At 36.5% G+C, this 14,410-nt stretch overlaps 1 protein-coding gene across 1 annotated transcript in view; it reads right to left on the bottom strand.

Annotated features, from left to right (window-relative positions):
• Positions 1-2,654: 2,654 nt before the first annotated feature.
• ARSJ (arylsulfatase family, member J) overlaps positions 2,655-14,410 on the bottom strand; it is a 90,685-nt gene continuing 78,929 nt past the window's right edge. Inside the window, exon 2 of the mRNA XM_008564569.1 lies at positions 2,655-5,197. Within this exon, the coding sequence (XP_008562791.1) occupies positions 3,799-5,197 (1,399 nt within the window). The 3' untranslated portion in view covers positions 2,655-3,798. The remainder of the gene's footprint in view (positions 5,198-14,410) is intronic.

Genomic DNA, 14,410 nt, shown 5'->3' with positions numbered 1-14,410 from the left:
GGTTGCGATCCGTTGCCGGACACGAAAAAAGACAAAAAGGAAAAAAAATTAAAAAAAATAAAAAAAATAAATAAATAGTACATAACTTGTACATAATATTACTTTTTGTGTTCACTTGTCCAGAAGGTAACCTGCACAAGGGTAAGACTTTTTATCCAGTTTGTTCACTGATGTGTCCCAAGCACGTATTAGCTTGACAAATAATAAGATTTAGTAAATATTAATTGAATGAATGAATGAATTTTATGAAGTAATTTTCCCTGAGGAAACAATGTAGCTATTAGCTTACCGCAGATGAATTTTGCTGCTTTTGGCAAGGCAGCTTTTTCCTGCCAACAACACACATTTTGACGGCTACCAGTAAATTCACAATTTGTGTGTTCAAGAATGCTGTGAAGAAAACGGTTAGGAAGCTAAGTCTGAGGCCAAATTCTTATGTCTTAGAAAATCAAATATTAAAATGTATCAACTGTTTGACTATTCCACTGTCAATGACACAGTTTCCCCTCTATCATTAAGATTTTTAAAAGGGACCTGGTCATGAAAACTGTTAATATTCACTGAATTTTTAGAAAAGTGAGGAAAGAGTATGTAATACAGATGAAACAAGTCCTTTTAGTTAGACTTGACACACCTGAGGTACATGTTGTCACTGGTTGAAAGGCACTACAAATGTTTTTTTTTGGTGGTTGTTATTATTAAAAAAATTTTTTTTTATATCCTTTTTCATTCCAGACACATAGCCATATTTACAAATTATTTTTTGACAAAGTCAGTGGGAGTTTCCTTTGTTATCTACTTACAAATTATTTTCTGAGAGAGCTAGTGGGAGTTTCCTTTGTGATCCTAAAAAGAAGATTGGAGATCAAAAGAAGTGCAATTTACACTTGAAAGAGCCCACAGCCAGCCTAGAAATGCATCTTGAGGAACATAGTTTAAGAGAATGACACCTGAGAATAAGTGCACAATATTAACACAGCTTTAGTGATTAGGAAATAAGAGTCACAGATGTAGTGTTCTCCTTCCTGGCCATCTTGAAATACACAGTGATTTGCTGACAGCACTTCGGAAATATTTTCATTTATTATGTATGTATGACTATTACATTAGATCTTAGTTTCTTAAGGGCAAGACACTGAGACTTCTCTTAAATCACAGCCTACTCAGAGCCCTGTGCAGGTGGCAGGTACTCTCTTTAAAACAGTAATGGATATCCACGAAGCCATTTCCAGGAAGAAAGCTGTGGGCTAATGTATTTTCATTGAGAAAGCTATGGTCATTTACAGCAAACTTAAACTCACATCCTGATAAGTAACACCTACTGGGGTCCAGTGTGGGTTAATTTTCATAATCTTAATTTGCCTCTTTGTTCCGTTTTTGGTCTTGCTAGGAACTTCTAGAAGATTCTATTTACACAAGCCATTTTCAAAGTCTGTTGCTCAGAACACTAGTCCTGTGCAATGCACTAAAAAGGGTTTTATGATGAAATAAATTAGAGAATATTGTATAAAATTGTCCTTCTGTTAGAGAGTTGTAAGGCAAAGTAGGATTTTAAAATTGTAAGAAAGTCCGCATTAAAGTGACCCCTTTAACTTTGTTTAATCCAGTATTTCCTAAACTTATTTTTCCTCAGAAATCTTTTTTGGTGTAACAGTAACTCTATTTCTTCAAATTTATTAGATATCATCTATTTCACTATTTTATGTGCCACCAAAAAAGGAAAACACTGATAAAACACTTTAGATTTTAAGACTCATTTAAAAGACACACTCTATAGATCCTCTGGGAGGAAGACCACGCAGGGTCACTTTCATTGCATTGTATCAAGGGCTCATCTGTAAAGTAGGCCTAACAATACTATCTGCCAATTCAGAGGGCTGAGGTGCAGGTTTATGAGTTAATTTAGGTAAAGTTCTAGGAACAATTACTTGCATGGAGTAATAATTTAATAAACATTAACAATTATTAAAAAATAAATAAAAGATATGGTCAAGAAAACACAAACGTCAGGAAATATTAATTTACATTGTAATAAAATGGAGCTATATGTTCTAAAAATGAAATATTAAAATTAAAAAAACTTTTAATCTTTTTGTCCATTTTAGTTAGTAATTTCTGTACTAGTATACAGATTCTTTCATACATTTCCATAAACTGTGAGGGGCAGTCCTTTGAGTTCTGATATAAATGTATTTAATGGTGTCTTGCCATAGCACTATGCACATTTTTATGACAGTTGTAACTTCACAGATACCAGTTCTAGCTATCTGTGACATTTCAAGTGTAAACTACAAGGCTTAGAGTCTTCCATATTAGGAGGAGGCAATTCAAAGAAAACTCTAGAGCCTACAGAAACCACATCAGTCTATGCTCATCGATGACCCATGATAAACTTCATTACAGATCATCCTCTAATCCTCCTCATGATGTTTGCATGTGTGAGTTCCAAACTACATTAACAACTACAGGCATGATCCATAGCTTGCATTTCTCTGTATCTCCCCACAGTGTCCACTTTATATAAGAGTACGGTCATTACAAATGTTATTTATTAATAAGTGAACATCTTTCTTCATGTGGTAGCCAAGAGGAAACATCTGTTATATGTAAAGTTACATTATATTACTTTGGTTGTTAGCAAACCATACCTTCCATTGCCCATTTGTAAAGATTTTTGTTTTTTAACATGAATAATATAATTTTATCTAAAAGTTAGATCAGAAAAGCCACACCAAATTTGCTAATGCCATAAAATAAATCATTTTAATAATTAAGGTACATAAATAGTTTATGATAGAAATAATAAAAATTGTCTCAACTCTACACAAACACTGAATTTCCAAGTAATTTGTAAGGAATATATTCATCTTATTACATTCAAAATAACGATTAAACAATGATGATTATAATTTTTTCTGAGTCATTTTCTTTTTATATTCTATGAATTCACACAGTATTACAGTAATTTATAGTATTACAGTGCCTAGTAATCTTGAAGAAATGAAATAAAATTCTTCTAATGGTATGCACAAAATAAAAATAAAATAATCAAGTCATTTGCATAACTTTTGATGAAAACAAAATAATATTTTTTCTGTAAAAATAAATTATGTACTTTACACTGAAATGTTACCCTATTAAAGTGTTTAGAAAATAGTTACATTCATTTTTGGCAGTGTGCTCGAACATTCTTATTTGCCATTCCCTCGTGCATGATAAAGTGAGGTGCAAGCTGTTCGCATGTGAGAAAAACAGCTTATTTTCACAGGAAAAAAATGATACATAAAATAGAATTAATTAAAAAAACCAAGTGTCATATGATGGAGATACAAAAATCCATTAAGAAAATATATTTTTCAAGGCCTTTGAGGTGACACAACCTTTGACTATCTTTTATCAAAAGTAGCATGAACCGTGCTACCCTGTAACTTCCGTCAAGTCGCATGCTCATCTATTGCAGGTGATAGTCCCTTCCTGTAGTTTAAAGCATAGGGTTTGGTCAACTGACTGAAGCACAGCAGTTGAACTCATGACTGACCACCTTTTATAAAGGAGCGAGAGAAATAAACATCTCCATTCTCCTCGAAGTGTGGCTTGCAAGAGTAGCACTTTGGGCACCAAGTGGAAGAGTTTTCCATGTTGTGGCCAGGTGGCAGGTATCTCTGAAGTGCCACCACATATAAAACAAGCCTGATGCTTACGGCAGTGATATTATTGATCCAAATTTGCTGGTGTACCTACAAAACAGGTGAAACATAAAAACTGATTTATTTTTAACGAAACAGGAAACATTAGTACTTATCCACGAGTAACACCTGAATGGCAATTTGGAAATGAACCTGTTCTGTGCTGTTTCTTCTTCATCTTAATTTTCTTTTGCTTTTTCTCAGCCTTATTTTTGCTTGGCCTCTTTTTCTTGTTTTCCTCTTTATACCAAGGTCCCCAGACTCCTCCATTGAGCTGAGGGTTACTTCTGGGGTCTTTGGGGGGGTACCTGACAGGCACTGCGGTTTTGTTGAATTGTGAGAGCCTCCGCAGGAGCTTCTTCACAATTCCAGGATACCTGTTGGAAAGATCCACCCTCTCATATGGGTCAGCTGTGATATTGAAAAGCCATATACTTTTGCCAGTTGACAAAGTAATCCGCTCATTGTGCCACCGGTTTGGTCCCAGGTTGCTGAAAGACTGAGGGGGAACCCAGTCACTGTAGCCAGGATTTCCTGTGAGGAGTTTCCAGTGCCGCACCCTGATGGCTGACTGGATTGCAGTGTTCCAGATCCCATAGCCTGCCGCCCAGGAGCCATTTTTTGCCTTGATGTAAATGGGGTCAATGTTGTGCAAAATATCCACTCGGGGTGAACGAAGGCCTTCACTTATGGTCTCCCAGATGTCATAGCCATCCAGTTGAATGTCCTCATCAATCTGTCCTTCAGCCAGTGAAATCAGAGTGGGGTACCAGTCAGTGATGTGCACAAGTTCCTTACACACTGTTCCCTTGTTTTTCAGGAGTGGGCTATGTACAAAGCCAACAGCCCGGATACCCCCTTCCCAATATGTTCCTTTGCTACCTCTGAGAGGCCAGTTACTTCCTCCTGCCGTGGGCTGGCCGCCATTATCTGAAGAGTAAATGATAATGCTGTTGTTATAGAAACCATAGGTCTTTAAAGCCAGGGTCACATTGTTGATTGCTTCATCTAAGCAGGAAAGCATGGCCGCATACCTCCGCCTATTTATGTTGACAATGGATCGGTAGTGTTCAAAATACCTGCCAGGGGCTTGCAATGGTGAGTGAACAGCTTGGTACGCAATATATAAAAATATAGGCTTTGTGGGGTTATGGGAAGCTAAGATTTGCTGCACTCTCTGAGTGTACATCTGTGTAGAGTAGATGCCATTGTCGTAGTCCCAGGCAGCATTATCATTTTCATACAAGTCATACCCACACATCCCAGGACTGTCACATTTATAGTGTGTATAGTAATCACCACTTCCCAAAAGGGAACCAAAAAAGGTATCAAATCCTCTCTTGGTGGGCATGCATTCTTTTCTGTAAAAACCCAAGTGCCATTTGCCAACCATATGTGTTGAATATCCAACCTCCTTCAGCTTCTGAGGTAGGGTTGCATTATCCAGAGGTAAACAGTTGGGTTGGGTAGGTCTTATGATAGAATGTTGAAGTCCGGTGTGTATCTGATACCTTGAAAAAAGAGTAAAAATTTTGTCGGGGCAGGATTAAAGAGATATTCTACATAAAACAATGATTCCTATATTAAAAATATTTCTATGAAGATAAACTTTATCCCAAATAATATATGACCAATTTAACATTTCCACTCTTAAAAGTCTTACCTTAATTAGCTTCAAATTTAATATGTGAAATACATTCAAATCTAAATCAGTACTTTTGAAACTAAAATTTCACCACCTCTGCCAAAGTTTTTTTATAGTTCTTATAACAGAATTAAATTTAATAAACTTTAATCTTTAATTATATGATAGGAAACCAACAAGATAAGAGAAAGAATATACAGAATCAGAATATTATTAGTTGTTTTTAACACGAGGACCTCCAATTAGCTACTAAATCATTTTCTGAGATCATTTATTTCAAATTAACTCTGAAGTACTAAAAATACATGCAAAAATTATATAAAAATCTCCTGACCAACTGTCAAACAATATATTTCATACTTAGTCCCCAACCTGTTAGATCTCTGAAAAGAGAAAGAGATTTCTGACTACACAATACATTATTATTGAAAAACTATTTTGGAGTAAATATTTTAGCTAGTGCTAAGGATTGCATTTTTCTCTGCAGGAAATGAGTCCTTACATATGTTTCCTACAGTCTCTCTCTTTTTTTTGTTAGGTTCAATTATAATATAGTCTAAGAAAACATGGTAATCCTCTCTATATGTTAAAATTAAGTGAATGTTGATTTCTGGCATTTTTCTTTTTCCAAAGATATTTTGCCAAAGGCTTTTTTCCAGGAGTAATTATCATCACATAATTGTATGAATTTTCAGTTGGGTCAAGATATGCCTGTTCGTGACATTTTAAAAGTGATTAATTCTGTAGTTACTATATAAGTTCAAAAAGACTTTTAAAATAGAAAATACAGAAATTCTAAGAAAATAAAGGTTGCAGAAAATATAGGGTAAATATGAAGATATTCTTGGAATCAAATTACGAAATAATGAGGTCAAAAACAAAACTATTTTCCACAGTGATTGAACCTGAAAGGCCAATATGCTATATGTACCTCTGGTGAGTAAATTATTTTTAAGTGTTCAAATGATAGTGTATTGCAACTGTCAGTCACACCCTGATGGTTTTGTAGGAGCTATAGTGATATCTGGTCCCTATTGCAAAGCAGCATTCCTATGAGCCCTGTCTACTCTGCTGATGATATAGCTGTCAAAATTTCACAGTAATCACAGTTGTGGTCATTTAAAATGTAATAAACTCCCAAAGAAATAAGCATTTTCATAAGCATTAATAAGCACAAATTCAGAAGGCAGCGTTACTGTCCTCGATAATTTTTGATCCAGTTCAGGATCCAAAACATTCACATGTGAAACTACTAATTTTGCATAAGTCCACGACAAATTGGTAACACTTATCAAGTAAACTTGACAGAAATTGAAAAAGAAGAAATTTGCATGGGTCAATATATTTGGGAAAGGATTCATGGGAACAAGTTATTAACTAAATAATTACCTTATTCAGAAAATGTACTTTACCAGTAATATGCCTATTCAATTCATTGAAAGGTGAACCAAGTCAAGCCTTTCTAACTAAATTGGTCTTGGCACCTACTGGTGAGAAGGCAAAAGGAACTGAGGCTTATGAAAAATGTGAAATACAGGACATGTTTGCAGAAAAAAAGAAGGAAGGAAGAGATCTGCTGCTTTCAGAAGATGGTGTAGCGTTAGCTGATAAATAAGAGTTCAGAGCTATTAATCAACTACGTGGTTTCTGTATTCTCCAGAAAGTAGAGTCGTTTTTTAATTGGAAAATTAAGAACTAACAGCATAAATCTTGGCCAGCAGCTCATAGCAGGTGAGAGATTCTCAGGGCAGATCCTGCTTAGATGAATTCCAGCCACTGGGGCTAAATGGGAGGGAATTTAGGATGAAATGTGAAGTGTGGATTAAGGATATAGGTTTTGGAATCAGATAGACCTGGATTTAAATTTTCTCCACTGCTTATTGTCAGAATGACTTTGGGCGGTATTTAATCCCTCTTGATTCTCAGTCTCTTCATCTATAAAAGAGGAACAGTAATACATACTGGGTTGTGGTGTGCATCAGGAGAGAACACAGAGTCTAGTGAGGAGAGAACATTTAATATATGATAGCTTTTACTATTGTTATCCGAGTTTTAATTTTGTGTCACTAACATATCTTTACGTAGTATAAAGTTTTATAATTTTTTAGACTTTCCTTCATAAGCATTATTGTATTTAGCCCTTACTACAACAGTGAGAAGTCAGATTCTTTGGGTTATTTTTGTATATATCGAAAATAGAAATATAGAGAAGTTGTGGTATTCTCCCCAAACTCTCTCAAACTGCCCCATCAGGCTGTGAAACTGACTACTGAACAGCAGGGGCTGTCTAATTCTCTATTCTTTTTAAGAGTTAGTATTAGCGATTTTCAAGAAATCAAGGAGCAGAGGAGAGATGCCAGAAGTCTTGAGAAGAAAATCTGTTCTAACTTTCTAATTAAAGAAAAGAAGGATTTGTAAACCAGATAGTAAGGCTTATGTGATCCCAGAAAAATCTGAAAATGATTTTTTTTTAATAGATGATTTTTTAGTATTTCAAAAAGAACAAATCAATCAGGGTCAAGGAGAAAAGTCATGCCAAGTTAGCTTCATTTTCTTTTTTTAAAAAAGATCAGCATTAGGCAAATAGCTTAGGAATGACAGTATTTGAAAAATCTGTCCATGATTCTTTTCTTATAAAATAATGGAAAATCAACTGTATGATAGCACTGTAATTTGGGATAAGAATAATGATCTTACACTTTAATAACTATTAATACAATACAGAAAATTTTCATTTACCTGTTCTTCTCTAGCTTCCACAACTCTGCGGAGCAGCTAGGGGTGTTCTAATTAACAAAAAAAGCCCCCAAACAAATAAACACAGAATAACTTGATGGCTTTCTCAAGTTTTACAGCTGTAAGTTCTACACTGGAATTCAGATTTTTGGCTTTGTAGACTCTTCCATGGGGTACTCACAAACAGTTGAGCAACTAGATCCATTTAAAGTTTGCATTAATTTATTTAAATTATCTTTAATTATTTATTAATTTGCTCAGTTGAGCAATATCATTATTGTGCAGATAATGTGTAGCAGGAACTAAATTGTTCCCCTACCCATCAATCTTTGATATCACCAAGTTGGCTGTAAGTAAAAATCCTACTAGCAATGGGGTGAATAGAAGGTACATATTCCCTAAGCCCTGGGATCAACTGGGGATGGAGACTGCCTGTAAATCAGTGTGGAGAACAGAGGTGTTGGTTCTGTTCATCTCTTCTCCCCATTAAGAATGCTAACAAATTATTTTATTTCAGGAAGGAGATGGCTGAAATGCCAAGAAGAGCATGCTGGTCTTTGGCTTGGTAGTGACTTTGACTTGGAAGTAGCAAGTGGCTTGAAGATCAATCAGATAGTATTCAAAACATACTACAAAATCCTAAGTAATTCACTGAGGACCCTTGATCTGGAAGGTAGTCTCTGGAACAGCACATCAGGGCCCTTTCTTTGGTCTCAACTCATTGATCCATGACTTGAATAAAGAAATAGAAGAGATGCTTGTTATTTGGGATGAGAAGTTAATATTATAAGTGGCAGAATCAAGATTCAAAGTAATCTAAATGACCTGAAATGCTGTTGAAGCAAAGAAGACTAAATGTAGATAGAAAGAAAGGAAGGGCTCAAAGATAGAAGGGATATGTCAAAAGGATGAAGAAGCCTGACTGAAGTGGCTCTAAGTGGCCAAATCTGGGACATTTTGAGCATCAATATAAATAGTGATAATAACAAATTACATTCGCTAAATAAAGTAGGAGGCCCTGAGTTCATACTGGTATAACTAAATAAGTAAATAATAAATGTTTGATATATGGAATTTTTGACATAGTCTCAAAATACCTCCCCATAAAACACTTGTTAATTATATATGGAAAAGAGTAGCTGTACAGGGAGAAGCCTAAAAACACCATTTTAATCTAGTGATCAAAGTTAACCTCATCAGTTATGGGACAAATCAAAATCATGTAGGATGATATTGTACCAGATAGGATGAAATGAGAACTCAGTGTTGTTTCTGTTATGTCACAGCTGAGGATGCATAACCTGAATTTCATCCTGAGTAAACATCAGGCTAACACAAATTGAGGGATATTTTACAAAATAACTGGTCTAAAATCTTCCAAAGTGTCAAGATTATGTAGGTCAAAGAACTGAAGAGCTCCTCCAGTTTGAATGTGACTAAAGAGACATGACAATTAAATGCAATATGTGATTCTGAATTTGAATGGTTACAATAAAACACATACTTGGAGAACTGGCAAAACATAAATGGGGTCTAAGCATTAATAGGAATAACAATGTTAATTTCCTGACTTTGATGGTTGTTTTGTTGCTAAACAGGAGAATATCCTTGTTTGTAGGAAATACACAGTAAAGTGTTGAGGGTGATGTGGCATCATGTTGGTGATTTACTTCAAATGATTCACGAAAAAAATGTTATTTGTGCTGTACGTGGAATTTTTCTATGAGATTATGTCAAAACTTTTCTAAAAATGTGTAAGACAATCAAACTGGGATAAATGGAAGGCATTTCAGTTAAAAAATTGTCTACCTGTTAGTTATATAAGGACATGTAAATGATCAATGATCTGAGAAGTTGGACATCAGACTGAATTTGATAAAAAGCAAAAGAGAAAAATGAGAGCTAAAATGCTAATAAAATCTTACATTATATAAAGGCAGTGTGCAAATTCTGAGAAGTAATAATCCTACTCTCTGCTAATCAGGACATACTGTATCTAGCAAAAAGTATTCAAGGCCTGGCCGCGTGGCGCATTTGGGAGAGTGCGGCGCTTGGGTGCGCAGCGGCACTCCGGCCACAGGTTCGGATCCTATATAGGGATGGCCGGTGTGCTCACTGGCTGAGCGCGGTGTGGGCGACAGCAAGCCAAGGGTTGCGATCCCCTTACCGGTCACAAAAAAGACAAAAAAAAAAAAAAGTATTCAATATTTGAGCATGTATTCCCAACATATATATATATATATATATATATTCATTTATTTATAAACTATACACATACACTATTGTACTAATTTATGAACATTATAAAATATACACAAAAGAGAGATTAAATAGGATGAGATAAAAATAAATCTAAGTAGAATTTCTGGTATTTCATCTTGCATTCCAGTGAATCATCTTGTGTTGCCTTAGGGTCTATGTACTCCAATGTGGAGACTCCTGGTGTAGAAAGTAGAGAGCTGAGAAATGAAACCCAGGCGAGGACTATTACAATAGTCTAGGTCAAAGATGATGATGGCTTGGACTACCATCTAGTGGTAGTAACAATGGAAAGAAGTGGGTAGATCAAACATAGACTTTGAATTTAGAACTAATAGGACTAAATCAGTGAGTGACTGATGGGGAAGAGGAAAAGGAAAGAATTAAGAATGATTTCTAGATTTGTAGCTTTTATAACTTGGTGAATGGTCCAACTCATCTTTGTTTTATTCCAAATTATAGAATTAGGATTAATGGGTAATAAGGAAGAAGATTTCAAATCAATGCAAAAAAGAAAATTCTAAAAAAGAAAAGAAATAAACAAAAAGTAAAATAGATGATCATCTGTCAAGGATTCTGTAAAAGAGATTCCTGAATTCGAAAAAAAGTGCTAGATGACCTCTAAGGTTCTTTCTAAGAAAATCCATGGGGCAAAGACTACAGCTCAATATTTCAATAAAGGCCTCTCTATAACCTCAGAACAGCTTTACAAAACCAAGTTTGTAATATTATTTACAGGTAATTTGATAAAGAAGTTTCCATAATACATTAACATATATTTAACTTCTTTTTTTGCATAATAGAAAATTAATTTTTAAAATATGTTTTCACATAATATATTCTAAATGCTTGCATTGTCTGGGCTAAAAAACAAACAAAATAATTTTGAAATTTAGTGATTTTTTTTGTCATCATCTGAGAAGAAAATTCTAGACAAACAATAGTAAACTTAGAGATGATGCCAAATCTATTAAAAGAAATAGCTGTTATTCTGACTTTCTGGCCAACTTAAAAAAAAGGTTAAGTGGACCTTTAAGCTTGGCATTAGAATATGTGAAGAGTTTTGTAGATTTTGAATATCAATTTGTGTTACTAGGTGCTGGATATTATAGTTTATGAATTATTTTTTGTCTAAGAATGTCTAACACAATATTCTTGTTTTAATAAAATTACATATTTAATGTATCCCTATAAGTAAGATAAAATATGAACCCGAATATTTTCTAAAGTTCAGGATGATTAAAGAGTACAAAATAAGCCAATAGCAAAGTAGAAATTGATATTTTGAAGGGAAGAAAACAGGGACAAGAGACTGTAGTTTACAAATCAAATATCACTCAGAGATTTATGTTAAAAAAATATAACTAATTTTACAGATTCTTAAAGGTGTTTGTTTACCACTTCCATCCAAAAGACTCTTTTGGTGCAAAGTCTGTAATTCTATTTATAGGCCTTAATTTCATCTTTCAGTTAATTATGTCTTCTGGAGGAAAGTGGAGGGGTGGGGGAGGGATGTCACACAAGCCTGTGCCTAATTTTTCATCTTGTGAATGAATTATTCATTTAACACTCATTCACCTACTACGTGCCAGACATTGTCTAGTTTGGGGGGTCACAAAAATGAATAAGATGGTTCCTGCTCTCAAGAAACTCCATCTAGTGGGAGAGAGAGAAAGCAATTAGAGGATGACTACGACAGGAGTAAGAGATACAACATACCTCTGCTACAACAGAGGTAATTTATGAGTGCTCATAGCAGGGCCAGGAACCTCTCAGATGGGGCCGTTTTTGATGTGAGTTTTAGTGCATTCATAGGAGTATGGGGTGAATGTGGAACAAAGGCAGTTATTAAAACAGTTGGAATGACAGACAAAAGCACAGTCACAAGGGAATGTCAATCTGAGACAATTCTTGCCAGTGGAGGAGCCATCCATGTGAAGAGTTGAAGGGAAGGCAAAGACAGTGTTTTAATAGTAAGAGGAACAGAATATTCAAATGCAAAAAGCAGGAGACAGTTTGGCTCTCTGTGTTTTTGTCAGCTCCTTTAGCCTCTATTTAAGATATTTATTTAAGATTTTATAAAAATCTCTGTGGATCAACAGTTCAGAATATGAGAGCAGAGATTCAGACATATCTTGATGGGAGATCAGAGCACAGAGTTAGTAGACGCCAAATGGCAGAGCTGTATTACAGCAGACAGCTGCACTAAGGCTTTTGTATTTGATGTGAAGTTGTAGGAAGTCACAGAAGTACTTTTGAAAAGAGAATGACACGATAAAAATTTTGCATTTAAAAAAATCACTCTGGGCCGAGCCCGTGGCGCACTCGGGAGAGTGGGGCGCTGGGAGCACAGCAGCGCTCCCGCCACAGGTTCGGATCCTATATAGGGATGGCCGGTGCGCTCACTGGCTGAGCACGGTGTGGCGGTCTCAAAAAAGACAAAAAAAAAAAAAAAAAGAAAAAAGGAAAAATCACTCTGGTTGTAGTGTGAAGAACGGATGGGCTGTGTTGGGCTTTAAAAACTAACGCCACCTTAAGTGACATTACAAGCGGCACCATTATGGACCCACAAGGGCGTATTAATGTGGCAGCCTAAGATGGCGCCAGGAGGAAGTAGGGTGGGGGTGTCTGCGGGAACCTTGCCTTAGCCCTTATTGGCCAAATATGCGCTTCTGCGCTCGTGAACACTGTGTGGTTGCAATAGCTAGGCATTGAGACAGGATGCATGCTGCTTGACCTTTAAGCTGATAAGATTATGTAAAAAACCTCCCTTCACCATTTGCCTTTAAAAGCAAGTGCTTGTGCGAAAATAAATGGAACTGCCTGACAGAACCCCTGTCGCATCTGAGTGTCCTTTAACCGGGCTGCTTTTGGGGCTGGCGGCTGTGCTCACCTCTCTTCACGGCTCTCTTCCCCTGTCTTCTTCCAAAGGGGACCAGAGGGAAAGAGGAATCCTGGGCCATTCGCTCACCCACCGAAAGGAACAAGGCTAGGGCTGTTCAGGTCGGCTGGCGGCGGACCCGACAGAGTGGTGCCCCGTGTGAGGCGTTTTAAAGAGGAGCGAGTGAGGCCCCCGGCTGCTCGGTCCTGAAAGAAGGTCGATGAAGGGTGATCAACCAGCGGAGTAGCCCCCGCAACCATGGTAGTCACTGTGAAGTAATCCACCTGCATGTCAGGGTGAGTACCATAACAGGGGGAAGTCCCTACACTTCTCTGCCCTGTGGCTCCCTTTATCCCTTCCTCACGGGGCAACATGGGAGGCATGTGTGGAAAGAGTGATGAGACAGCCTGCAAGGCTCTAAAGTACATGTTACAAGTCAGAGGAAGAACAATGGAAAATTCCCTAAGAATAGGAGCCTGTATATGAGAACTTTTTGAGAAGTTTCGAGCCTAGGCGGAGGAAGAATAATGGAAAATTCCCCATCTAAGAATAGGAGCCTATATATTTTGGCATTCTTTTACACACTAGCAAGCCACAGTTGGCTGAGTTTTTGTTGTTTGTACAAGAGGTTAGTCCATGGTTTCCTGAGAAAGGAACATTAAATTTAAAAACTTGAAATCAGGTAAAAAAATAACATAAGACAATAGTATCAAAGACATGGAGAAGCTAATATGCCGGTCTCTGCCTTTTCTATTTGGAGTGCATTGAGGCAAGGCATTAAATGTAAATGAATTTACTGTACCGGGTGATAATCCTCAAGAGAGAGCTCCCTTGCTGTCAGACAAGAAGGGACCAACTTATGGGTCCCAAGATAGCTTATTCCCGGTTGCAGCTTTTAAGCAAAAGCTCAATTTAACAGGCTGGCCCGTGGCTCACTCAGGAGAGTGCAGTGCTGATAACGCCAAGGCCACGGGTTTGCATCCTATATAGGGATGGCTGGTTTGCTCACTGGCTGAGCATGGTGCTGACAATTTAACATCTAGTAGTCCATTGGATAAGGAAAGAACTAATGAGGATCCTTTAACCCCTGAAAAGCAGGAAAAGTTAGATGAAGAGGCAACTAAATATCATCAAGAAAAATGGCCTCCTAGTAAATTTTTTCTTCATCATCCTTTTTCAAAAAAGAAAGAATCCCCAGAACTT

The sequence above is a fragment of the Galeopterus variegatus genome, unplaced genomic scaffold (assembly GCF_000696425.1).
Source record: "Galeopterus variegatus unplaced genomic scaffold, G_variegatus-3.0.2 Scaffold2, whole genome shotgun sequence".
In the NCBI taxonomy this organism is placed as follows: domain Eukaryota; kingdom Metazoa; phylum Chordata; class Mammalia; order Dermoptera; family Cynocephalidae; genus Galeopterus; species Galeopterus variegatus.
The sequence above is the reverse complement of the archived record's forward strand: the minus strand, read 5'-3'. Positions and strand labels throughout refer to the sequence as shown.